The 27854-nt window shown below is 40.6% G+C and overlaps 1 protein-coding gene across 2 annotated transcripts in view; it reads left to right on the top strand.

Moving 5' to 3' along the window:
* CSMD2 (CUB and Sushi multiple domains 2) overlaps positions 1–27854 on the top strand; it is a 1528443-nt gene that overhangs the window by 1356449 nt on the left and 144140 nt on the right. For both annotated transcript variants that reach the window (XM_073665735.1, XM_073665736.1), the window contains 4 exons: positions 5234–5350; positions 18017–18226; positions 18794–18982; positions 20250–20427. In XM_073665735.1, the coding sequence (XP_073521836.1) occupies positions 5234–5350; positions 18017–18226; positions 18794–18982; positions 20250–20427 (694 nt within the window). The remainder of the gene's footprint in view (positions 1–5233; positions 5351–18016; positions 18227–18793; positions 18983–20249; positions 20428–27854) is intronic.

The following is a 27854-nucleotide window of genomic DNA, read 5'->3' as shown; positions in this document are numbered from 1 at the left end:
GGAGTATTTGTGATGTTGAAGTTGATGTGGAGGAGAGCCCACTTAAAGGAGCACTTGATATCCGTTGAAGCACCTGCTGTTTTTGTGCCTCATCTGGAATTTGTAGCGATTGTCGTGGCCGTAAGAAAGGGATCTTATCACATTGTCCGCTAAAAGAAGTAGACATTTTAGTTTGGCTGGAAGATGGTCTTTCTTCTGCACCTACCCCACGGACACAACCTTTTTTCCCCTTCCCAACACGCCTATTCCCCTTTCCACCAGCAGCAGGCCTTTTTCCACTCATTTTGGTGGTTAACTAATTCACAACTCTGGAGTTGTTTGCACAAAAAAACAATGGATGGTAACCGAGCAGAGCTGAGTGGCCAAACTGTGGTATTAGGCCAAAACTATTGGCTGGGTTAGATGCAGAAAAAAATTATTTTTAATTTGCAACCTGATGGAGGTCAGTATAGATGGACTAATAGACCAAGTCCCACACACCGCTAGAAGCCCAAATATTTTTTCAGAGCTAGATGCAGAAATTTTTTTTATTCAATTTGCAACCTGATGGAGGTCAGTATAGATGGACTAATAAACCAAGTCCCACACACTGCTAGAAGCCCAAATATTTTTTCAGAGCTAGATGCAGAAAAAAATTATTTTTAATTTGCAACCTGATGGAGGTCAGTATAGATGGACTAATAGACCAAGTCCCACACACTGCTAGAAGCCCAAATATTTTTTCAGAGCTAGATGCAGAAAAAAAATATTTTTAATTTGCAACCTGATGGAGGTCAGTATAGATGGACTAATAGACCAAGTCCCACACACTGCTAGAAGCCCAAATATTTTTTCAGAGCTAGATGCAGAAAAAAATTATTTTTAATTTGCAACCTGATGGAGGTCAGTATAGATGGACTAATAGACCAAGTCCCACACACCGCTAGAAGCCCAAATATTTTTTCAGAGCTAGATGCAGAAAAAAATTATATTCAATTTGCAACCTGCTGGACGTCAGTATAGAAGGACTAATAGAACAAGTCCCACACACTGCTAGAAGCCCAAATATTTTTTCAGAGCTAAATGAAGAAAAAAATTATTTTTAATTTGCAACCTGATGGAGGTCAGTATAGATGGACTAATAGACCAAGTCCCACACACTGCTAGAAGCCCAAATATTTTTTCAGAGCTAGATGCAGAAAAAAATTATTTTTAATTTGCAACCTGATGGAGGTCAGTATAGATGGACTAATAGACCAAGTCCCACACACCGCTAGAAGCCCAAATATTTTTTCAGAGCTAGATGCAGAAAATTTTTTTATTCAATTTGCAACCTGATGGAGGTCAGTATAGATGGACTAATAGACCAAGTCCCACACACTGCTAGAAGCCCAAATATTTTTTCAGAGCTAGATGCAGAAAAAAATTATTTTTAATTTGCAACCTGATGGAGGTCAGTATAGATGGACTAATAGACCAAGTCCCACACACCGCTAGAAGCCCAAATATTTTTTCAGAGCTAGATGCAGAAAAAAATTATATTCAATTTGCAACCTGCTGGACGTCAGTATAGAAGGACTAATAGAACAAGTCCCACACACTGCTAGAAGCCCAAATATTTTTTCAGAGCTAAATGAAGAAAAAAATTATTTTTAATTTGCAACCTGATGGAGGTCAGTATAGATGGACTAATAGACCAAGTCCCACACACTGCTAGAAGCCCAAATATTTTTTCAGAGCTAGATGCAGAAAAAAATTATTTTTAATTTGCAACCTGATGGAGGTCAGTATAGATGGACTAATAGACCAAGTCCCACACACTGCTAGAAGCCCAAATATTTTTTCAGAGCTAGATGCAGAAAAAATTATTTTTAATTTGCAACCTGATGGAGGTCAGTATAGATGGACTAATAGAACAAGTCCCACACGCTGCTAGAAGCCCAAATATTTTTTCAGAGATAAATGAAGAAAAAAATTTTTTTTAATTTGCAACCTGATGGAGGTCAGTATAGATGGACTAATAGACCAAGTCCCACACACTGCTAGAAGCCCAAATATTTTTTCAGAGCTAGATGCAGAAAAAAATTATTTTTAATTTGCAACCTGATGGAGGTCAGTATAGATGGACTAATAGTCCAAGTCCCACACACTGCTAGAAGCCCAAATATTTTTTCAGAGCTAGATGCAGAAAAAAAATATTTTTAATTTGCAACCTGATGGAGGTCAGTATAGATGGACTAATAGACCAAGTCCCACACACCGCTAGAAGCCCAAATATTTTTTCAGAGCTAGATGCAGAAAAAAATTATATTCAGTTTGCAACCTGATGGAGGTCAGTATAGATGGACTAATAGAATGATGCTATGCCCAAAAGATTTTACTTCACTAGGTGCAGTAAAAAAATTGGTATTCTATACACAGGTGGTATATCTTGCAACACAGATAGGCTACTCCACTGACTAACACACTCTGCAATAGGCCAAAAAGGATTATCTTTGCTAGATTCAGCCAAATGCTGTGAAAAAAACTTGCACAGCACTGGCACAGACCTGCCTGGCAAAAACTGATAGGAACTGATGTAACCTAGTCCTGAAAAGGACTCCAATTACAATTAGTCTTTACTCCCACAATCTATCTATTTAAGAGCACAGACCTGCCTGATAAAAGTCGTAGGAAATGCTGTAACCTAGTCCTTAAAAGGACTGCAATCACAACTATTCCCTACTCCCAAGCTATCTGTATATTTGTGCGAAAATTGGCTTGAAATTAACAAGGTATAGCGCACACAGCAACAGCGGTGCCGTCTAACACGCAGCTGCAGCAGTGAGAAAATGGTGGCGACGGGGAAAATGGCTTGGTCTTATAGGGCAAGGACATGTGACATACACTGCCAATCACACATGCCCTTGCTTGTGTGAAAAAAAGCACTTCGCTCCGTGTGTGCGCTGCTGATAGGCTGACAGATTGCACCTCCCCACTGTAAATGCGGGAAAGAGAAAAAAAAAATGGAGATCTTCACTATTCCTGCAGAGATCCATCCCTTGCCCCTCCCCCCGCCCCGCTGTACACTCAAACTGCGTATTAACATTAATTTTCATCATTACTGAGAAAAAATCCAGTTATGATTTTGGTGCACGAACAGTTATCGAACATAACCTCGAACAGCCGAATTTTTCTCAAATTGTTCGTGTTCGCCGACCGGCTCGAACACCGCCCAAAACAGCTCGAATTTGAGATTGGCGAACAGTTCGAGTAGAACAACGCTCATCTCTATATATGATACATATGAGCTGTAAGAGTGTACCTTTATTGCAACTGTAATTGATATATGTACTGAATTCTGATAAGGAATGGGCTGGTTTAGTAAAGAGTGCCGTGCTCCACAATGAAGCTTATGTTTCAAACTATTTGGTCTTTTTTGTTTTTTTCTTTTCTTTCTTCTAACTGTTTACTCTGATTATTGAGAACGTGATGTTAGTTGTATTAAACTGAGAATGGTCAATGTTTAGATTACCCTGACCTTATATTATGACAATATCTGTTTGTAACCATTATCCTGTGGAATTTTTCAATAAAAAGAGTTTAAAAAAATAGGACCTTTCACCAAATTTTTCATGTTGAACTGGACACATGATGTAATAATGACTGCAACATAAAAAAAAAATTCTCTCCGTTGCAGAGATGTTAGCAATCAAAGTATTTGGCACCTAATGAGTTAATTTTTGCCCAATGATAAGCAGGCAGCAACACACAGGAGAAAAAGAACACCCCCCACAATAGCTCAGAACAGGTTACTCCTGTGTGAGATGTAATGACACCCTGCTCTGCTCTCACTGCAGAGCAAGTTCAAGTTACCATAAGCACAATGAACATAAGTGTGATTACTGATACCTCTGAGTGCTCATATCTAGACAGGCATCATGTGGGGAGGGATGGTACAGCAAAGGTGACAGTGCTATGAGAGAAGGAAAGCTGACTGAAGGGTTTTTAATGTGACAAAGCTAAACTTAGCTGTGGTGCCCCTCTCTACACACTAACTTCCATGACCTAACCTGAAAGATGTTAGTTATTTGTGCTCTTCTCCCAGCAATTTCTAATCATGTAGGAGGTTAGACCAGTAGATCAGGTCTGTCTTTTATTACATCTGGCACACTGAGAAACTTGCTGTAAGCTATTGTGGGGGTGTACTTTTCCTCCTTGCTGCCTGCATATGATTGGGCAATGTCATACATGGGGAAGACATACACGCCAAAACACACAACCCCCAGTGAAAAACTCTCTGATAATGTCCATTCTCTTGATCTTCAAGAAAATTAACTCATTAGGTGCCATATTCTTTGATTGCTTATATCTCTGCAATGGAGAGGCAAAATTAAAAGGAAAAAAAAACACATTTTATTCCACTCTGCATCTACTATTATATCATGTGTCCAGTTCAACATGAAACATTTGGTGAAAGATCCTCTTTAACTCCATCAATGATCCTATGTATAAAGTTTATGTGTTTTTTTATATTACCACAAACATCTTCTATATTAGACAAGTTTGCAGGCAGCAGATTTTCCCGTTTATAAGCATTCTCCATTGTGAGCTGCACAGTTATATACCCCTAAATTACAGCCATAATATTGGAGGCAGGTCTTTCTATGAAATACCTTGTCTCTTATTATGCTTGTATTACAATGCAGGCAAGTTCTATTTTTCTGTTTCTATTGCGAAGCTTTTTTAATGGTGCATAAAACAAACCTATTTCTGTAACCTCTTGCAAATGCTGTGCACTTTTTACAATGCAACATGCAATATTATGTTTCTACATATTTTCTTTTGGTAAGTACAATATAAATGCAGCCAGGCAAAAAAAAAGTACAAAAAAAAACTATCCATATGAAATGATAATAAACATATTCATTATTCATAGTATTTTCATAGGATCTATAAAATGCACAATACTATGAATGAACCATTTATTCTGTGTGCAATTTATCTTCCGTATAGTGGATGCACTTACTGCATATTAAATACAGTATAACGGCTCTCTATTCAGGTGGAAATGTCACACTATGTTGTGAGATGTGTATATATGTATATATCTTGTCAACTGCATAGTGGCTTTGTGCTTGGTTTTATGGCCATTGTGTATCTCTTTCACTTAACCCTTTGGTCCACGGGATCCTATTTTCATTATTTTTACCCACAATGCCCTACTTTCTGCTAAAATGTAAAGAATCATTCACATTCATTTCTTTACGCTTAGCGCAATGTGGAGGAGTGACGGAAGACATGGAAGGGGTTATGCTGAGCCCTGGATTCCCTGGAAACTACCCCAGTAATTTGGACTGCACCTGGAAGATCTCCTTGCCAGTGGGATTTGGTGAGTGACAGCGCAGTCACATTTCATATACTACATGCTTCAACATGGTTTCTCCTGCCTAATGAACTGTGACAGTGGAGGTTATCAGATGATGTGTGATGTAGGAGAGACTTTATCATGGTAATATTTTACTGTTTAGGATGTCAGGTACACAGATGCTCAAGGTTCCTTATTTACAGGTGAAGTTTCTAGTTCTTCCAACACTTCTGCAATTTATAGTGATAGTATTTTAGGAACAGTGAAAACTACTGCGTAAGACTGGCATAGTGACATAAAGTGGATCAACCCCATTGGCTCCTGGAACCCAAAAAAACTCATATCAAAAATGTGTAAGGCTATGTTCACACATCATGGGTTTTTTTCCATCATAAATCTGCAGCAAAACTTGATCTCTCAAATGAGGTTGCTGCAGATTTTTCTTGCAGTTTTGGTGCTTTTTTGTTACGTTTTTGGTGCATTTTTTCAGCTTTATTTTCACTGTCCTTCTGTCTCTTTTTCTGCATGTACATAAAGTTCTGTGAAAAAAAGAACCCCATTCTATTTTGCCATCAAAAACGCTGAAAAAAATGGTACCTGCGTTTTTGGTGCGTTTTTTCAGCATTTTTTTCACCACCCATTACTTCCTATGGGTGAAAAAACGTTGAAATAAACTCTGAAAGAAGTGACATGCTCTATTTTCCAAAAACCCAACTAAGGCACAAAATACTGAACAAAAAAACCCATGATGTGTGAACAGGGAATTCTGGCTTCTCATAGACTTTGCTGGTACTGCAAAAGGCAGCTGAAATTTTGCATAAAAATCTGCAGCAAAAAAACGCTGAAAAAAATATGTTGTGTGAACATAGCCTTAAGGTTTTTCAGCATTTGCAGTAAAAAAAGAAATGTAAAAAATATAAAAATGTATTTTTCATTGTAACACTATACATAGTCATCCATTAGACTCCTCAAGGCCTAATTCACACAACAGCAAGCGGCAAAGCCACAAGTCCCAGCGAAGGTCTTGTGACCTATATATGGCTATGATGTTAGCTAGGGTCACAACATGACCTGTGGACTTGCTGTAAGACAAGAAAATTTGGCCACAATACAATGTTATGAGTTAGCCCTAAGAAGTGTTTTAGTTAGAATTCACCTGAAGAGGTGAATTATCTAAGCTGTAAGTCTGGATGTGCAGCACAGACAGGAGGCATTGAAGCAGCGAGGGATAGCAGGGCAAGGTATGCTGGACTGTGCTGGGAGCAGTGTAGAACAGCAGGAATGGATGAGCTGGACATCACCTGGAGCAGCGTGGCACAGCAGAAATGGATAAGCTGGGCATCACCTGGAGCAACATGGCACAGCAGAAATGGATGAGCTGGACATCACCTGGAGCAGCGTGGCAAAGCAGAAATGGATAAGCTGGACATCACCTGGAGCAACGTGGCACAGCATAAATGAATGAACTTGACATCGCCTGGGGCAATGTGGCACAGCAGAAATGGATGAACTTGACATCACTTGGGGCAGTGTGGCAAAGCAGAAATAGATGAGCTAAACATCACCAGGAGCAGCGTGGCACAGCAGAAATGGATGAGCTGGACATCACCTGAAGCAGCGTGGCACAGCAGAAATGGATAAGCTGGACATCACCTGGAGCAGCGTGGCACAGCAGAAATGGATGAGCTGGACATCACCTGGGGCAACGTGGCACAGCAGAAATGGATAAGCTGGACATCACCTGGAGCAACATGGCACAGCAGAAATGGATGAGCTGGACATCACCTGGAGCAGCGTGGCAAAGCAGAAATGGATAAGCTGGACATCACCTGGAGCAACGTGGCACAGCATAAATGAATGAACTTGACATCGCCTGGGGCAATGTGGCACAGCAGAAATGGATGAACTTGACATCACTTGGGGCAGTGTGGCAAAGCAGAAATAGATGAGCTGGACATCACCAGGAGCAGCGTGGCACAGCAGAAATGGATGAGCTGGACATCACCTGAAGCAGCGTGGCACAGCAGAAATGGATAAGCTGGACATCACCTGGAGCAGCGTGGCACAGCAGAAATGGATGAGCTGGACATCACCTGGGGCAACGTGGCACAGCAGAAATGGATGAACTTGACATCACCTGGGGCAACGTGGCACAGCAGAAATGGATGAACTTGACATCACCTGGGGCAACATGGCACAGCAGAAATGGATGAATTTGACATTACCTGTAGCAGCGTGGCACAGCAGAAATGGATAAGCTGGACATCACCTGGAGCAACGTGGCACAGCAGAAATGGATGAATTTGACATCACCTAGAGCAACATGGCACAGCAGAAATGGATGAACTTGACATCACCTGGAGCAGCGTGGCACAGCAGAAATGGATGAGCTGGACATTATCTGGAGCAGCGTGGCACAGCAGAAATGGATGAACTTGACAGCACTTGGAGCACAGTGACACAGCAGGAATCGATGAGCTGGGTTTGTCAGGAGACTTACTTGTAGATACAGTATATGTAGTAAAGCACATCAGCATAGCAAAGCTGGATTTATCAAGTGACTCAAATTTGGATAAATGTAACAGAGCCCAAAATTAAGACAGAGCTGGATTTGTCTGAAGGTTCACTTGTTGAGTAATGTACCAGAGCCAGGCAATGAGGCAGAGCTGACTTTGTCCAAGGACACTTCAAGTAGCAGAGCTAAGTGGTGAAGTAGCAGCTGCGCCATACTACCTGAATATTCAGGCGGAGTTCCATTACCTGAGTCAGACCAAAAAAGGCCTAGGAGATATGACATCAGATGTGTGAACCTTGAGAAAGAAGGCATCAGAGAGAGCCCGCGACCAGGGAAGAAGGATGCAGAGCCCAGTGTTAGTGTCGGGACAAGTAACAATACACTGTGTTCAGAATTATTAGGCAAATTGTATTTTAGAGGATTATTTTTATTATTGATCAACATCTATGTTCTCAATCAACCCAAAAGACTCATAAATATTCAAGCTTAATATTTTTGGAAGTTGGAGTGGTTTTTTTTTAGATTTGGCTATCTTAGGAGGATATCTGTTTGTGTAGGTAACTATTACTGTGCCGAATTATTAGGCAACTTAATAAAAAACAAATATAATTCCATCTCACGTGTTTATTTTCACCAGGTGAACCAACATCAGTGCACAAACTTTAGAGATAAACATTTCTGACATGCAAAAACAAAAACCAAAAAAATTAGTGATCAATATAGCCACCTTTCTTTATGATGACACTCACCAGCCTTCCATCCATAGATTCTGTCAGTTGCTTGATCTGTTTTCGATCAACATTGCATGCAGCAGCCACCACAGCCTCCCAGACACTCTTCTGAGAGGTGTACTGTTTTCCCTCCCTGTAGATCTCACATTTTATGATGGACCACAGGTTCTTTATGGGGTTCAGATCAGGTGAACAAGGGGGCCATGTCATTATTTTTTCTTATTTTAGACCTTTACTGGCCAGCCATACTGTGGAGTAGTTGGAGGCATGTGATGGAGCATTGTCCTGCATGAAAATTATGTTTTTCTTGAACGAAACCGACTTCTTCCTGTACCACTGCTTGAAGAAGTTGTCTTCCAGAAACTGGCAGTAGGTCTGGGAGTTGAGCTTCACTCCATCCTCAACCCGAAAAGGTTCCACAAGTTCATCTTTGATGATACCAGCCCATACCAGTACCCCACCTCCACCTTGCTGGTGTCTGAGTCGGAGTGGAGCTCTCTGCCCTTTACTGATCCAGCCTCTGGCCCATTCATCTGGCCCATCAAGAGTCACTCTCATTTCATCAGTCCATAAAACCTTGGAAAGATCAGTCTTAAGATATTTCTTGTCCCATTCTTGACGTTTTATCTTATGTTTCTTATTCAAAGGTGGTCGTTTTTCAGCTTTCCTTACCTTGGCCATGTCCCTGAGTATCGCACACCTTGTGCTTTTTGATACTCCAGTAACGTTGCAGCTATGAAATATGGCAAAACTGGTGGCGAATGGCATCTTGGCAGCTTCACGCTTGATTTTCCTCAATTCATGGGCAGTTATTTTGCGCCTCTTTTGGCCAACACGCTTCTTGCGACCCTGTTGTCTATTTGCATGAAACGCTTGATTGTTCGGTGATCATGCTTCAAAAGTTTGGAAATTTCAAGACTGCTGCATCCCTCTGCAAGACATCTCACAATTTTGGACTTTTCAGAGCCCGTCAAATCTCTCTTCTGACCCATTTTGGCAAAGGAAAGGAAGTTGCCTAATAATTAAGCACACCTTATATAGGGTGTTGATGTCATTAGTCAACACCCCTCCTCATTACAGAGATGCACATCACCAGATTTACTTAATTGGTAGTTGGCTCTCAAGCCTATGCAGCTTGGAGTAGGACAACATGTATAAAAAGTATCATCCGATCAAAATACTCATTTGCCTAATAATTCTGAACACATTGTATTTTTATGCATTTTATTTGCCAAGCAACTGAATACCGTATGTTATAGCCTGTGTATAGCTACAGCACATAGTCAAATTGCATCTTGCACTAGTTCTTTCATTATAATATGCTGCCTTGTAGAATTGGCTAATCCTGTGCACTAGTAGCCAAGTGGCATACAATATATTGTGGCATTAGGAAAGTAGTGCCAGGACTTCAGGATAATCCCCAGCCGCCTCTCTACTCATCCTCACTCCCCTCTGTACAAACTTTTAGGATCTGTTTGCCACAAGGTACAAAACATTTTTCTGTATAGGGTGACAGTGCAGCAGACTAGTTTCTAGCATAATATAATGATAGTTTCCATTTAATCCTGTGGAGTCTAGCATTGACATATGTATAATAGTTGCCTTTTCAAGGGCTCGTTTTAAAAAGATCATAGTTTTACTAATTTTAAGTGTAACATTTTTGTGATATTTGAACATAGTAATTCATTTATTAGATTGCCTCTAGCTGCCCCCTCCTAAAATCTCACCGTAGGTCATGGGCATTTTTTTTTTTCATTTTTCTACTTCATAGCTTTTGCTTCCTTACAAATGTATCACCCTGTAGTAAATGAAAGATTTCCATTTCGAAATTCTGGAAACTGTTCTTCGTGACTTCCTGTGACATGTTGATTGTAGAGTTTCTTCACATTTAGAGACAGTTAATGACACCTTAGACACTTTTAGTGCGGCACTTTGAAGTACTATGACTTTCAGCCGACACCATTTCATCATGGAGCCCTATCATAAAAAAGGAGTAAATGTAATATAGCTCAGAAATGAGATACAGCTTATGCTTGAATCAGAAATTTTCTTAGTTATTATTGTGTCACTGATATTCCTCAAGCTAGGGTTTTCATGCTACACCAAAACTGGAAAATTGTGACCATTGGATGTTTTATATTAGTCCTATGGTGGGAACAGTTGCAACCTACATAGGCAATTGTGTTTCAATCAAATTTTACAACTATATTTGTTTCTGCAGCTCCAGTCCAATGTAGATCAAGTCCATGTGATCACAAATACTGGGTCACATATAGTGCCTATGGATAATATAGTCTCTGCCTATATAGTGCCTATGGATAATATAGTCTGCCTATATGGTGCCTATGGATAATATAGATTCTGCCTATACAGTGCCTATGAAAAATATAGATTCTGCCTATGAAATGCCTATGGTTAATATAGATTCTGACTATGTAGTACCTATGAATAATATAGATTCTGCCTATGTACTACCTATGGATCATATAGATTCTGCATCTGTAGTGCCTATGAATAATATAGATTCTGCCTATGAAATGCCTATGGTTAATATAGATTCTGACTATGTAGTACCTATGAATAATATAGATTCTGCCTATGTAGTACCTATGAATAATATAGATTCTGCCTATGTACTACCTATGGATCATATAGATTCTGCCTCTGTAGTGCCTATGGATAATATAGTCTGCCAATATAGTGCCTATGAATAATATAATTCTGCCTATGAAATGCTTATGGATAATATAGATTCTGCCATATAATGCCTATGGCTAATATAGATTCTGCCTATATAGTGCCTATGGATCATATAAATTCTGCCTCTGTAGTGCCTATGGATAATATAGATTCTGCCAATATAGTGCCTATGAATAATATAGATTTTGTCTATGAAATGCCTATGAATAATATAGATTCTGCCTATATAGTGCCTATGGATAATATAGATTCTGCTTATGAAATACCTATGGATAATATAGATTCTGCCTCTGTAGTGCCTATGGATAATATAGATTCTGACTATGTAGTGCATATGGATAGTATAGATTCTGCCTATATAGTGCCTATGGATAATATAGATTCTGCCTATGTAGTGCCTATGGCTAATATAGATTCTGCCTATATAGTGCCTATGGATAATATAGATTCTGCCAATGTAGTACCTATGGATCATAAAAATTCTGCCTCTGTAGTGCCTATGGATAATATTGATTCTGCCTATATAGTGCCTATGAATAATATAGATTTTATCTATGAAATGCCTATGGATAATATAGATTCTGCCTATATAGTGCCTATGGATAGTATAGATTCTGCCTATATAGTGCCTATGGATAATATAGATTCTGCCTATGTAGTGCCTATGGATAATATAGATTCTGCCTATGCAGTACTTATGGATCATATATTCTGCCTCTGTAGTGCTTAAGGATAATATCAATTCTGCCTATATAGTGCCTATGAATAATATAGATTTTGTCTATGAAATGCCTATGAATAATATAGATTCTGCCTATATAGTGCCTATGGATAATATAGATTCTGCTTATGAAATACCTATAGATAATATAGATTCTGCCTCTGTAGTGCCTATGGATAATATAGATTCTGCTAATATAGTGCCTATGAATAATATAGATTCTGCCTATGAATAATATAGATTCTGCCCATGTAGTAACTATGGCTAATATAGATTTTGACTATGTAGTACCTATGGATCATATAGATTCTGCCTCTGTAGTGCCTATGGATAATATCGATTCTGCCAATATAGTGCCTATGAATAATATGGATTACGCCTATGAAATGCTTATGGATAATATAGATCCTGCCTATATAGTGCCTATGGATAATATAGATTCTGCCTATGCAGTACTTATGGATCATATATTCTGCCTCTGTAGTGCCTATGCATAATATAGATTCTGCCAATGTAGTGCCTATGAATAATATAGATTTTGCCCATGAAATGCCTATGGATAACATAGATTCTGCCTATATAGTACCTATGGATAATATAGATTCTGCCTATATAGTGCCTATGGTTAATATAGATTCTGCCTCTGTAGTACCTATGGATCTAGATTCTGCCTCTATAGGGCCTATGGATAATATCGATTCTGCCTATATAGTGCCTATACTTTCCACATATATAGTGCCTATGGATAATATAGACTCTGCCTATGTAGTGCCTATCGATCATGTAGACTCTGTGTGTCACCCTACAGGGTCCATGCCAATGACAGAGCTCTAAAATCATGTTTACACGAATGTCTGAATGAAAGCCACAGTTAAAAACAATCACAGCGAAAATAAATGACAATACTAGAACTTCTCTTTATTCAGGCATATAACACAATCCATACCCATTTCCTTCTTACATACTCACACAGAGAAAAAGAGAAATTGAATTGATTAAATATTAATGTGGTCAATGTGTGGAATTAATTACCAGTATGCCGTGAAGCACAAAATAGTTATTCCAGCTAATTAATGCAAGGCTATAAAGAGGTGTGACTATAATTAACTCTTTCATTTAATTCTTCCATTAATGGTATGCCATACTTTTAGTGATGCTGTATGTAAAAATAAAAATCTAAAATAATGCTTCTGATTTGTACTTCATATCTTTAGAAGGTTTGAGGAACATAAATTGCTGGTTGACAGCAATGTATCTGTATATATAGTAGTTAGGAAAAATTCAAGATGTGTTTAAATCATAAATACTCCAGTAGCTGGTTCCCCGATATCCGACAAGATAGGGGTCATTAGCTTGCAGTTAGTATGCCTCCTTGCTTCACCTCTCTATACCAGTGTAAGTACATTCTGCCACTTAGACTATGCTCACATCTGCATTTGGCCCTTCTGTTAGAGGTTGTTCCAAGGTTTTCGTCACTTTGGCAGGAAGAATAGCACACCATGCATCATTATTTTTGCAGTAAAAATGACTGGAACCCTCCACAGAACCTTTGGCTTTAATAATAAACCACTTTAGTCTTGTCTAATTAGAATTCAGTGGGGCAGAATTACTATTCAAATCGAGCCAGCACTCAAGCACTAATACCATGTTCCACATATCAAGTGTTTTAGACTTTTTTGTGTGTCTCCTTCAATAAGGAGAGTGTGGTATTGGAAAAAATGAGTGTGATCACTTTGCTATATAATAAAAAAGCAAGTTTTTATGTGTGCCTCTATCCATCAAATGTTTCATCCATTTTTAACTTCTCAATGTACAGTATATATGTATATATAGTGTATATATGTATATAAAAAACTCTTTGGTTATTGAAATGGTTAGTCCCACATTTTTTTAATCTCCTAGTGCCCCTCAGTGTATCCACCTTCACGTAACTAAAAGGATGTCCCTATTGTTATCAGCTAAGACTACATTTTCCAGCAGCACACTGCTTCTCCTCAGTGCTGCAATCCCTACCTCTTCTTATCTGTGTGCTTCCTGATATAGATCTCAACATGGGCAATTGTTATTTACAGTGGCGAAAATGAGTATTTGATACACTGCAGATTTTGCAACTTTTTTCCTTCAAAGAAAGGAGAGGTCTCTAATTTTATCGTAGGTACACTCCAACTGTGAGAGACAGAATCTTAACAGAATTCAGAGAATCACATTGTATGATTTTTACAGAATTAATTTGAATTTTATTGCATGAAATAAGTATTTGATACAATAGAAAAACAGAACTTAATATTTGGTACAGAAACATTTGTTTGCAAATATAGAGGTCAGATGTTTCCTGCAGCAGGAATTTTGATCCACTTCTCCATACAGATCTTTTCCAGTTCTTTCAGGTTTCGGGGCTGTCACTGGGCAACATTGAGTTTCAGCTCCCTCCAAAGATTTTCTATCGGGTTTAGGTCTGGAGACTAGTTAGGCCACTCCAGGACCTTGAAATGCTTCTTACGGAGCCACTCCTTAGGTGTGCTGGCTGTGTGTTTTGGGTCATTGTCATGCTGGAAGACCCAGCCACAACCCATCTTCAATGCTCTTATTGAGGGAAGGAGGTTGTTGGCCAAAATCTCACGATACATGACCCCATCCATCCTCCCTTCATTACGGTACAGTCATCCTGCCCTCTTTGTAGAAAAGCACCCCCAAAGTATGACATTTCCCCCACCATGCTTCATGGTTGGAACGGTGTTCTTGGGGTTGTACTCATCCTTCTCCTTCTCCTTCCAAAAATGGCGAGTAGAGTTGATACCAAAAAGTTCTATTTTGGTCTCATCTGACCACATGACCTTCTCCCATGCCTCCTCTGGATCATCAAACTTCAAACAGGCCTGGACATGTGCTGTCGTGAGGGGTCTTGCGTGCCCTGCAGGATTTTAATCCATGACGGCGTAGTGTGCTAGTAATAAAAATGTTTGAAACTGTGGTCCCAGCTCTCTTCAGGTCATTCACCAGGTCCTCCCATGTAGTTCTGTGCTGATTCCTGACCTTTCTCAGAATCATCCTTACCCCAAGAGTCGTGATTTTGCATGGAGCCCCAGACTGAGGAAGATTGACAGTCATCTTGTTTTTCTTCCATTTTCTAATGATTGTGCCAACATATGTTGCCTTCTCACCAAGCTGCTTGCATATTGTCCTGTAGCCCATCCCAGCCTTGTGCAGGTATACAATTTTATCCCTGGTGTCCTTAGACAGCTCTTTGGTCTTGGCCATGGTCGAGAGGTTGGACTGTGATTGATTGAGTGTGTGGACTGGTGTCTTTTATACAGGTAACAAGTTCAAACAGGTGCAATTAATACAGGTAATGAGTGCAGAGTAGGAGGGCTTGTTAAAGAAAAACTAACTGGTCTGTTAGAGCCAGAATTCTTGCTAGTTGATAGGTGATCAAATACTTATTTCATGCAATAAAATGCAATTTAATTATTTTAAAATCATACATTGTAATTATACGTTTTTTAACTACGATAAAAATTACAGACCTCTCCATTCTTTGTAGGTGGGAAAACATGCAAAATCGGCAGTGTATCTAATACTTATTTTCCCCACTGTATATGGATGAAGTGACCTTTGATGTTTTTGAATGTAGTGACAGTGATCCACTATTTGACTAATATTTCTTACTATTTATAAGCTACATCTTTCATTGGTGCTTCATGTGGATCTTCAGTGCACAATTATGCTCTGCTTTGCATCCATTTCAGAGTTGACCATACAAGTGCTTCTCACTAAATTAGAATATAATCAAAAACTTAATTTATTTCAGTTCTTCAATGCAAAAAGTGAAACTCATATATTACATAGAGTCATTACAAACAGAGTGATCTATTTCAAGTGTCATCTGTTAATGTTGATGATTATGGCTTACAGCCAATGAAAACACAAAAGTCATCTCATTAAATTAGAATACTGTATAACAACAGCTTGAAAAATGTTTTTAAAATCCGAAATGTTGGCCTGCTTTGATAGCAGCCTTCAGCTCGTCTGCATTGCTGTGTCTAGTGTCTTTCATCTTCCTCTTGACAATACCCCATAGATTCCCTATGGAGTTAAGGTCAGGCGAATTTGCTGGCCAATCAAGCACAGTGATACTGTTGTTTTTAAACCAGGTATTGGTACTTTTGGCAGTGTGGACAGGTGCCAAGTCCTGCTGGAGAATGAAATTTCCATCTCCAAAAAGCTTGTCGGCAGAGGGAAGCATGAAGTGCTCTAAAATTTCTTGGTAGACGCGTGCGCTGACTATGATCTTGTTAAAACACAGTGGACCTCTACCAGCAGATGACATGGCTCCCCAAACCATCACTGATTGAGGAAACTTCACACTAGACCTCAAGCAGCTTGGATTGTGTGCCTCTCCACTCTTCCTCCAGACTCTGGGACCTTGATTTCCAAATTAAATGCAAAATTTACTTTCATCTGGAAACAACACCTTGAGCAACAGTCCAGGTCTTTTTCTCCTTAGCCCAGGTAAATTTGTAAGAAGTAAGGGGCAGACCTAGCACCACACTAAATATAAATTATGTATTTGTGCCAATGTCCCCATGAATGCACAACTTGCACAGTTGTGTAATACATCTTTGACATATCTATTGATTATTTTTCTTTTGTTTGGGTGAATTTTTTTCCTTCTTTGTCCTGTGTATGTTTTTTATCATGTTTTTTAATAATGTCCTATGTAGTGTGCTTTGAGACTAATAAAATTTTGCATATTTTTGTACATTAGTGTCTTTATATCTATTTATTAATTGTATTTGGTGCCTTAGCCCAGGTAAGACGCTTCTGGCGTTGTCTATTGGTCATGAGAGGCTTGACACAAGGAATGCGACACTTGTAGCCCATGTCCTGGATAAGTCTGTGTGTGGTGGCTCTTGAAGCAATGACTCCAGCAGCAGTCCACTCCTTGTGAATCTCCCCCAAATTTTTGAATGGCCTTTTCTTAACAATCCTTTCAAGGCTGCGCTTATCCAGGTTGCTTGTGCACCTTTTTCTACCACACTTTTTCCTTCCACTCAACTGTCCATTAATATGCTTGGATACAGCACTCTGTGAACAGCCAGCTTCTTTAGCAATGACCTTTTGTGGCTTACCCTCCTTGTCGAGTGTGTCAATTACTGCCTTCTGGACATCTGTCAAGTCAGCAGTCTTCCCCATGATTGTGGAGCCTACTGAAACAGACTAAAGGACCTTTTTAAATGCATCGAAAGCCTTTGCAAGTGTTTTTTGTTAATTATTCTAATTTACTGAGATAATGACTTTTGTGTTTTTATTGGCTGTAAGCCATAATCATCAACATTAACAGAAATAAACATTTGAAATAGATCACTCTGTTTGTAATGACCCTATATAATATATGAGTTTCACTTTTTTTATTGAAGAAATGAAATAAATTAACTTTTTGATGATATTCTAATTTAGTGAGAAGCACTTGTATATATAGAATAGCTGAGCTGTGGCTTAACATGGCTGTTGAGGCAATGAGGATGCTGTCAGCGGATCTAAGGTGTGTTATATTAGACAGGATCATAGGTGCATCTGTTTTTCATAAATTAGACAGGGTCTTTAGATGCAAATGAAGCTGGAATAAGTGGGTTCTTCAGCATAACCTAGTTAAAATATGCTGCAAACCAGCTTTCAGATGTTTTTTTACACATGGTTATTAGGTGATCTGAGCTCGACTGACAGCATTGGAACTACTGGAAGATGGATCCAGCGGCAACGAAGGTGAAGAGAGCCCTGGGTGGTCATCATTAGTAATGTGATGGCTGCAGATCAGTGCAGATTTAAAAATATATTGTATTGGAGCACATGATTAATTCTATATGTACAGAAATCTGAAATCATATTATGATTTTGGGAATAACCCTTTAAGACTCGATATTTGAGCATTTGCCTTCCATCTATTAGTGTTTAATCTATGAAAAGTCAAAAATATAGTATACTGTAAAAGTAACCTATTTTATATATGTATGTACTTGATATAGGAGCGCACATTCAGTTTCTCAGCTTCTCAAGCGAAGCCAATCATGATTTTGTGGAGATCCGCAATGGCCCACATGAAACCAGCAGTGTTATCGGACGGTTTAGTGGGTCTGAGACACCTGGCAACATGCTTTCTACATCCCATGAAACCTCGATATACTTCCACAGTGACCACTCTCAGAACAAACCTGGTTTCAAACTAGAATATCAAGGTACTTCTAACAAATTTCAATTTAAGAAATGGAGTCATTTCCATTACTTTGGATAATAACATGATGTGATGTTACAATAAATGCAAAAGCCATTGAAATGAGAATGAATCACAGAAAACCTTAAGTTTAGACTGTGAATTAGATACAATATATAGCCTGTGTTTAATACTTGATTTTCCCTTTTTCATAGTATAGTGAGCAGTATTGTCACATATAAAAGTGGCTTGGTAGAAGAATGGTTTCATTGATCTAAAAAAACAATCAATAGTATGGTAAAATACTGCATTAAAAGGACTTCTTTTACAGCTCTATCATTTTCCTTAGCCAGTGATAGTAGTTTACAAGAAAAATGTGCAGATTTTATGTGTTAGGGTGTTATGAATCAGTTTTGATTAGCTACCTAGAAAGTCTAACATAAAAGAAAATGTCAAACTTCTCAGTTTTATCAATGGCATATTATATAAAAATCTGTTAAACCTTTTTGTTAATTTATTTACGAAAGCTATTTGGGATACATAAATGAAATATATATTGTAAAATGTATTGTATTTTCTCTTTGTTCTGCAGCCTATGAGCTTCAAGAGTGTCCAGATCCAGAACCATTTCCCCACGGTGTGGTTCGAGGAGCTGGATACAATGTGGGACAATCAATCTCCTTTGAATGTTCTCCTGGTTACCAGCTAATAGGTTACTCAGTTTTGACATGTCAGCACGGCACCAATAGAAATTGGGATCACCCATTCCCGAGGTGTGAAGGTAGGTTAACTTGTATGCAACAGCAGTTGGACGCATAGGGGTAGGTGAGCCTACAAGCCAACAACAGCTGCACTCTTAACTCCCCTGTTGACTTCTCCATCTTATTTTTTATGCACCTCTGCATGTGTCCGTTTGTCTTATCCTTGTGTTGGTATGTATTCAGCATGCCAGCGTTAACACTAAGGGTAAGTGCACATAGTGTCTTTTAGACACCAGCATACCCACATTGTTTTAAAGTAGGAGACAATTCAGGAAAACACGCATCTTTTCTTACGTCTTTTGGGGCATCTTTTGTAGCGGCTTTGATGTGTTTTTTTTTCCATATATAATTTAGTAGTGGATTCCAAGAAAGCCACCAGAAGAATGGTTAGGTCACTTCTGTTAGCTGCTTCACGGCTTTCAAATCCTGAAGCAGTTAAAAATTTTTACAAAAAGGCAGAACATATGCACAGCAAGTGTTTTTAACATTACTGTGCATATGTTCTTTTTGGGATATTTTTTTATCGATTTTTAAGGTGGGAAAAAGACATCACATGCACATACCCTTAGGGTTAAAGTAGTGATTGGAAGGATACAAGACAAGTAAAAAGAGCACTTGAAAGCCAGAGGGACTGAGTAAAAGCCCAAGGTACTGCAATCTATTAAAAAGAACAATAAGAGCCTGTTATTACACAGCTAGGCATGGGAGCCTGATGCTCAAAAAGGGAAAGCATTTTTCTAATTAAGAAAATAGAGTTTATCCACAGTGGAGCATGACTGATTGCAATCCTGAGCTTGCAAGTAATTAATAAAGGGACCCTGTCCCCTCTACTGTTGTATCAAGTTTAGTATATTATACTTGCAATTGTGAAAAGGTGACTGTCTATGAGCCTGTACATTAATCGATCCGAAGAGGGGGCATATTTGTGGCATGAAGAGTTGCCGATACACCCAGAAACTGGGAGTGGAAAAGGGTGTGGCTTTAGAAAGGGACTTTGACAAGAAATGCAGAACTGGCAGAAATTGGCAGAAATGGCACAATGGCGAAAAAATGCATGCTGCAAGTCTGATTCTCCCCAGATTTTTCCTTCTTAACCCTGTCTTTTATTTTGAACATGTTCACCACCATATTGGAAATTAAAGCTTATGTGCTTCATTTAAATTACATAGGGTTAAAATGTGGCTGATAAAATCTGAAGCAAGTTATAATAATTTCATAATTTTGATTTCACAGTAATTAATTAAATTATTATTTTACTGTCTTTTTATTTTTTATTGTGCTATTTAGTTCCATGTGGAGGAAATGTCACTGCATTCAATGGATCTGTCTATTCTCCTGGCTTCCCTAGCCAATATCCAAATTCTCAGGATTGTTCCTGGATAATTGCTGTGCCAATAGGATATGGAATTCACATCAACTTCACTATTCTGGAGACAGAACCTTTGAATGATCACATCACTATTTGGTGAGTAACTACAATCTTCTAGAAAAATACTTTGCAGGACTCAACATGTTAAGCCTCGAAAACCAGAACCCTGAATTCCTTCTGTGGTTTCTACAGGATAATGTTTCTTGGTCTCATTTGTCAAAACTGTCTTACAGTAAACCTGTCTTTGCTGCCCATAAACAGCAATCAAAACTCAGCCCATGAGACCCATGGTTTACTTCCATGCGATTTGAGTGTTACTCTTTTTGGAGGCCTGTTTTTATATGTGAATATCTAATATGGCATGCTCAATTGAAAAAAAGAATTGTTCGAGTGGAAGCCTTTGTAGACACAGGTTTATTCACAGAAATGCAGGACTGTTGTACTGGTAAACTTCAGGACCATCCTGTTACAAAAATGTTAAGAGTGACGTGGGGCAGAAGTGGCATAACAAAGGATCTATGTACGAAGGGCAACCTCTGGGAGAGACATCCAGGAGAGGAGTATGCAAAGCCTGGTGAAATGGACGTGACATTGATCCAAGTAGGAGCATGTCATTGTGTACTGAAATTTCTATACCTGAAGGTATACCCATTGTTAGTTGTGCTTCGAGATTTAGAGAGGGATATACAGTAGATAACCATTTGGATCTGTTGCAATATATCATGTCCAATGAATCATGGCTAGTGTTGAGCATTCCAATACTGAAATATCGGGTATCGGCCGATATTCGCGGTATCGGAATTCCGATACTTAATTCCGATACTTTTACAATATCGAATACCGGAATCGGAAGTTCCCATAATGCCTGCGCTCTGCCGTTTCTCTGAAGGATGACAAGCTGGATGGCAGCGCTCAGCTGCGATCCAGCCTGTCATCAGAATGCCATCCCAGCGTGGGAGAATTCTCCTGATTGTTTAAAAGCCGGCGCGCGGTAAAAAGCCGCCGGCTTTTAAACAATCACACAACCCCATACTGCTTCCCCGCAGCCTCCCACCCCGATCCTCCACTCCCCTCGCCACCTCCCATCCTGATCGTAAGTTAGGACCGGGCGGGGAGCGCAGCACCAAGGATCGGGGAGCGAAGGACCCGGGCGGGGAAGCCGGCAGTGAAAAGACTTCACCGCCGGCTTTCCCGTTCTGTGCTGCGCTTTCCCGCCGGTTATTTCAAATGAACAGCTGAGGTATCAGGTGATGCCGATCAGCTGTTCATTTGAAGTCGCCGCGGTGCCCTCAGAGGGTTCATGTGAGTTCATGCTTGACTGCATTGCATGAACTCACATGAACTTTCCCACGGTCGCACAGGTCAGCCTCACCTCCCAGACCCGTCATGATTGGTGTGTGTGGGTGTCTGTGCGATGTGTGTGGGTGTGCGCGGTGTCTGTGCGATGTCTGCGGGTGTGTGCGGTGTCTGTGCGATGTCTGCGGGTGTGTGCGGTGTCTGTGTGATGTGTGCGGGTGTGTGCGTGCAGGCAGACATAGGCCGATGTGACACTACTACTCCCATCGGCCTATGTCTGTCCCCCGTCCACTCGTGCCAGCAGGATCAGCTTGATGGGAGCAGTAGTTCCCATCAGCCTGATCCTGCTATTTAAATTGCCCTACTGTGTCCCCAATAAATTTTAAATACATGTCATTGGTGGCCAGTGGTTGCCTACAATAAATTAGTTCATACATTACCTGTCCCCGCCGATCGCCACCTAAAATAAAGTAAAAAATAAAAAACTACACCTATACTCACCTAGACACCTAATTCCCCGAAGCCATCGATCTCCTGTAATAAAATATAAAATAATAAACCACAACCTTATCCTTACCCCTCCGTAGCAGTCCACGAGTGTCCCACGAAGATCTCCAGTTCAGAGCAGCCACATAGAATGTGACCGCTCTGAACCGCTGCCGCCGCTAGAATGACGGGGCCGTAAAGTAGCCCCGTCATTGCATAAGTGGGTTCACCGGAGTTCAGGCAGCGCTGCTCCGGTCAACTCCTTTACGGCCCTGCTGTATCGTGAGAAATTCCCACGGTACAGCAGTGCCGTAAAGGAGGTCTCCGGAGCTGCGCTGCCTGAATGCACTCCGGTGACCTCAGTCAGTGGCTCCCGCTGCCGGGAGCGGACGTGTTCCCGGCAGCATGAGCTTACAGCAGCCATGCACAGCTGTCACCATCTCCAGATGTGACAGCTGTGCATGGGAGATCAGCGCAGGAACGTGGACAGGTAACTATTTTTTTTTAGTAAACTAAGAATTTAAAAAAAATTGTGTGTTTTATTTCAAATAAATTATTTTTTTCTGGGTGTAGTGTGTTTTTTCTTTTTAACACTTTGTAGGTTAGTAATGGGGGTGTCTTATAGACGCCCATCATTACTAACCTGGGCTTCATGGCAGCTGGCGCTGACATGAACCCAGCCCTATTACCCCCTGCCACCGCACCAGGGCAGCGTGGAAGAGCGAGGCTAAGTGCCAGAATTGGCGCATCCTATGGATGCGCCATTTCTGGGGCGGCTGACGGCTGGTGTTTCTAGCCTGGGAGGGGGCCAATATTCATGGCACCCTTCCTGGGCTATTAATATCAGCCCCCAGCTGTCTGCCTAGCCTTTGCTAGCTATTAAAATAGGGGGGACCCCACGTCATTTTTTTGGGGGGGTTCCCCATTTTAATAGCTAGTAAAGGCTAGGTATTCAGCTGGGGGCTGATATTAGTAGTCTGGGAAGCTCCGTGGGTATTACCCCCTTCCCAGGCTTCAAACATCTTCCCCAGCCGTCTGCTTAACCTCCGCTAGAGACTAAAATTATGGGGGATCCCACGCCAATTTTTTTTTTAAATAAATCCTTTATTTTAACACTAAATGACATTTGAGGAGTTAATAAAGATGCAGTCCCTAAATTATTATTTATTTTTTAATTAATTTTTCCCAAAAATTTTGACGTGGGCTTTGCTATATTTTTGTATGCCAGCCAGGTACAGCATCCAGCTTCTATGAACGCGCCATTTTCCGGGGTGGCTGCGGACTGCAATTTGCAGCGGGGGGGGGGGCCCAGAAAGCTTGGGTCTCCCTGCGCTGCAGATTCCAGCCCCCAGCTGCCTAGTTGTACCTGGCTGGACACAAAAATAGGGCGAAGCTCCACGTATTTTTTTTTTTAATTATTTCATGAAATTCATGAAATAATAAAGAAAAAAAGGGCTTCCCTATATTGTTGTGTCCGGCCAGGTACAAATAGGCAGCTGGTGGTTGGGGGCAGCCCGTTCCTGCCTGCTGTACCTGGCTGGACACAAATATAGTGCAAAGCCCCACGTCAATTTTTTTTTAATTATTTCAGGAAATTCATGAAATAATTAAAAAAAAATTGATGTGGGGCTGCGTCCTATATTTGTGTCCAGCCAGGTACAGCAGGCAGGAACGGGCTGCCCCCAACCACCAGCTGCCTATTTGTACCTGGCCGGACACAACAATATAGGGAAGCCCTTTTTTTAAAAAATTATTTCATGAAATAATTAAAAAAAAAATTGACGTGGCGCTTCGCACTATATTTGGGTCCAGCCAGGTACAGCAGGCAGGAACGGGCTGCCCCCAACCACGAGCTGCCTATTTGTACCTGGCCGGACACAACAATATAGGGAAGCCCTTTTTTTCTTAATTATTTCATGAATTTCATGAAATAATTTAAAAAAAAAATACGTGGGGCTTCGCCCTATTTTTGTGTCCAGCCAGGTACAACTAGGCAGCTGGGGTCTGGAATCTGCAGCGCAGGGAGGCCCAAGCTTTCTGGGCCCCACCCGCTGCAAATTGCAGTCCGCAGCCGCCCCGGAAAATGGCGCGTTCATAGAAGCGCCATCTTCTGGCGCTGTACCCAACTCTTCCAGGGCCCTGGTGCAGTGGCTCACTGGGTAATAAAGGGGTTAAGGCCAGCTTGGCATTATCAGCTGGCCCTAAGCCCAAAATTCATGGGGTCACGCCAATATTAGACATGACCACCATGAATTTCTAGTAAAGTATTTAAAAAAAACACAACACCCAGAATAAAGTCCTTTAATTGAAATAAAGACACAATTCTTTATTGTTCTAAATTAAACTATACTTACCATCATGCCCATTCCAGCTGAAGCCAACGATCTCCTGCAATAAAAGAAAAATAATAAACCAACCTCATCCTTACCTTCCCATGGATCCCACGACAGCTTCAGCTCTGCTACATCGAGATGACAGGCTGGACCGCAGCAGAACGCTGCCATCCAGCCTGTCATCCCGCAGACACTGAGAAGCGCAGGCATGCTTGCGCTCCTCAGTGTCTCTCTGTGACGGCATAAAGATGAGCCGAGTTCATGTCCAATGAACTCAGCTCACCTCATGCACGTCACTGACAGCGTGGGAAAATTCTCCTGCACTCCCACGCTGTCAGTGACGTACATGAAGTGAGCTGAGTTCATTGGACATGAGCTCACCTCATGCACGTCACTGACAGCGTGGGGAAATTCTCACGCTGAAGCGCTGAGTGCAGGAGAATTTCCCCACGCTGTCAGTGACGTGCATGAGGTGAGGTCATGTCCAATGAACTCGGCTCACCTCATGCACGTCACTGACAGCGTGGGAAAATTCTCCTGCACTCAGCGCTTCAGCGTGAGAATTCTCCCACGCTGTCAGTGACGTGCATGAGGTGAGCCGAGTTCATTGTCGGCTCATCTGGATGCCGTCACAGAGAGACACTGAGGAGCGCAAGCAAGCCTGCGCTTCTCAGTGTCTGCGGGATGACAGGCTGGATGACAGCGTTCTGCTGCGGTCCAGCCTGTCATCTCGATGTAGCAGAGCTGGAGCCGTCGTGGGAACCATGGAATGGTAAGGATGAGGTTGCTTTATTATTTTTCTTTTATTGCAGGAGATCGTTGGCTTCAGCTGGAATGGGCGTGACGGTAAGTATGGTTTAATTTAGAACAATAAAGAATTGTGTGTTTATTTCAATTAAAGGACTTTATTCTGGGTGTTTGTGTTTTTTTTTTAACTTTCACTATGGGGTTAGTAATGGGGGTGTCTTATAGACACCTCTCCATTACTAACCTGGGCTTGATGTCAGCTGGCATTATAAGCTGACATCAACCCCAGCCCTATTACCCCACTGCCACCGCTACAGGGCAGTGGGAAGAGCGAGGCTAAGTGCCAGAATTGGCGCATCCTATGGATGCGCCATTTCTGGGGCGGCTGACGGCTGGTGTTTCTAGCCTGGGAGGGGGCCAATATTCATGGCTCCCTTCCTGGGCTATTAATATCAGCCCCCAGCTGTCTGCCTAGCCTTTGCTAGCTATTAAAATAGGGGGGACCCCACGTCATTTTTTGGGGGTGGTCCCCCATTTTAATAGCTAGTAAAGGCTAGGTATTCAGCTGGGGGCTGATATTAGTAGCCTGGGAAGCTCCGTGGGTATTACCCCCTTCCCAGGCTTCAAACATCTGCCCCAGCTGTCTGCTTAACCTCCGCTAGAGACTAAAATTAAGGGGAACCCCACGCCAATTTTTTTTAAAATAAATCCTTTATTTTAACACTAAATGACAAGTACAGTAATCAACACTATCACTGTACTTCATATATATGTGACTGACATGTTTCTATCTATCTAATCTATGTATGATTCTCTATTCCTTCTATTCTAAATTGTCGGGTACAGATGCTGAATTGCCGGCCGGCTTTCTTAAAGAGACGGTGCATGAAAACACTATTATTTTTTTATATAAATCCTTTACACTAAATGACAAGTACAGTAAGCAACACTGTCACTGTACTTCATATATATGTGACTGACATGTTTCTATCTATCTAATCTATGTGTGAAGCTCTATTCTTTCTGTTGTAAATTGTCGGGTACCGGTGTATGCGCTGATGAATTGCCGGCTTTTCGCATACATTCTACATTATTCTTAGTTGTTTTACTTCATGTAGAATTAACCTACAAGGAAAGAAAGGGTTTATTTTCATTCCGATATTAGTGTCCCATTGACTTGCATTGGTTTCCGGTATCGGAATCGGCGATATCCGATACTTTTTGAGTATCGGTCCGATCCAATCCGATACGATATTTCCTGATATCGGAAGGTATCGCTCAACACTAATCATGGCCCCCATTTAACCAAACAGAACAATAGATACTGGCATACGGAAAATTTACACAAGCTGTGCAGAAAATTTACACGAATTGCACCAACAGCCGCTTAACATAATCTAAACATTTCACGGGTAGGGGGAAGAATGGATTCAATGAAATTTCAATGAATTCTTGACGTAAACATAACACCATCTGTAAAAAAAAAGCTGAAATTACGAGAATGGCTCTACAAATCGATAATAATCCTAAACACACGTCAAAATCCATATAAACTACCTCAAAAGGCGCAAGATGAGGGTGTTAAAATGGCCCTCACTGTCCCCTGATCTGAACATCATTGAAAATCTGTGGCTAGACCTCAAAATAGCAGTGCATACAAGACTACCCAGGAATCTCACAGAATTGGAAGAATTTTCCAAGCAAGAATGGGTGAAAATCCCTCAAACAAGAATTGAAAGACTCTTGGCTGGCTACAAAAAGTGTTTACAAGCAGTGATACTTTCAAAAGAGGATGCTACTAGGTACTAACCATGCAGGGTGCCCAAACTTTTGCATCTGCCCATTTTCCTTTTTGTGATCTCCAAAATGTAAAAGATGAACATATATATATTTTTGCCTATTTTGCCTAAAAAACAAAGGAAATGTGTCATCTTTAACTTAAAGGGGTTTTCCCACAAACAAAAGTTAATTTTAATCAATGGCTGTGTCTGACCATGTATGGAACATGGTCTGATTATACCACATCTCCTGGGCAGGAGAGGAAGCAAAAGAGTATACATACAGGACAGCACGGGATCACAGCTGATTCTTTCTTTGAAGTAAAACATTGTTTAAAAACAGGCAAGGAAATGTTTTACCTCACAAAAAGAATCAGCTGTGATCCCGTGATGTAATGTCTGTATACTCTTTTGCTTCCTCCCCTGCCCAGGAGCTGTAGCATGATCAAACTGTGTTCCGTACACGGTCAGACACAGCCATTACACAGTACACAGCCATTACACAGGGGAACATTTATAAGATTATCTCAGCACATGAACATTTTATTTAAACACATCCAATTGTGAAGGTTATTATTATTCCAAGATCTATTGATTAAAATCAGCTTTCATTCATGGGAAAACCCCTTTAGGGCATTTTAGAGATCATTTCATCTTCAATTTGCTTAACTATTCACAATAACAATGAGTTTGACCAGGAGTGCCCAAACTTTTACATGCCACTGTATGTAGAAACAGATCAATTTTCCCTGTATGACTCATCAGTCACTGCAAAAGTCATTGGCAGGGGGGAAGGAGGGAGCAGCTGGGTCAGGAGATGAAGAGGGAGATGATAAATGCAAGGAAAATAGACTTCCTGTTTCTACAAAGAATTACTTGGTTA

Source organism: Phyllobates terribilis, unplaced genomic scaffold, assembly GCF_046119375.1.
Source record: "Phyllobates terribilis strain yellow unplaced genomic scaffold, ASM4611937v1 Scaffold_2__4_contigs__length_985480577, whole genome shotgun sequence".
In the NCBI taxonomy this organism is placed as follows: domain Eukaryota; kingdom Metazoa; phylum Chordata; class Amphibia; order Anura; family Dendrobatidae; genus Phyllobates; species Phyllobates terribilis.
The sequence above is the reverse complement of the archived record's forward strand: the minus strand, read 5'-3'. Positions and strand labels throughout refer to the sequence as shown.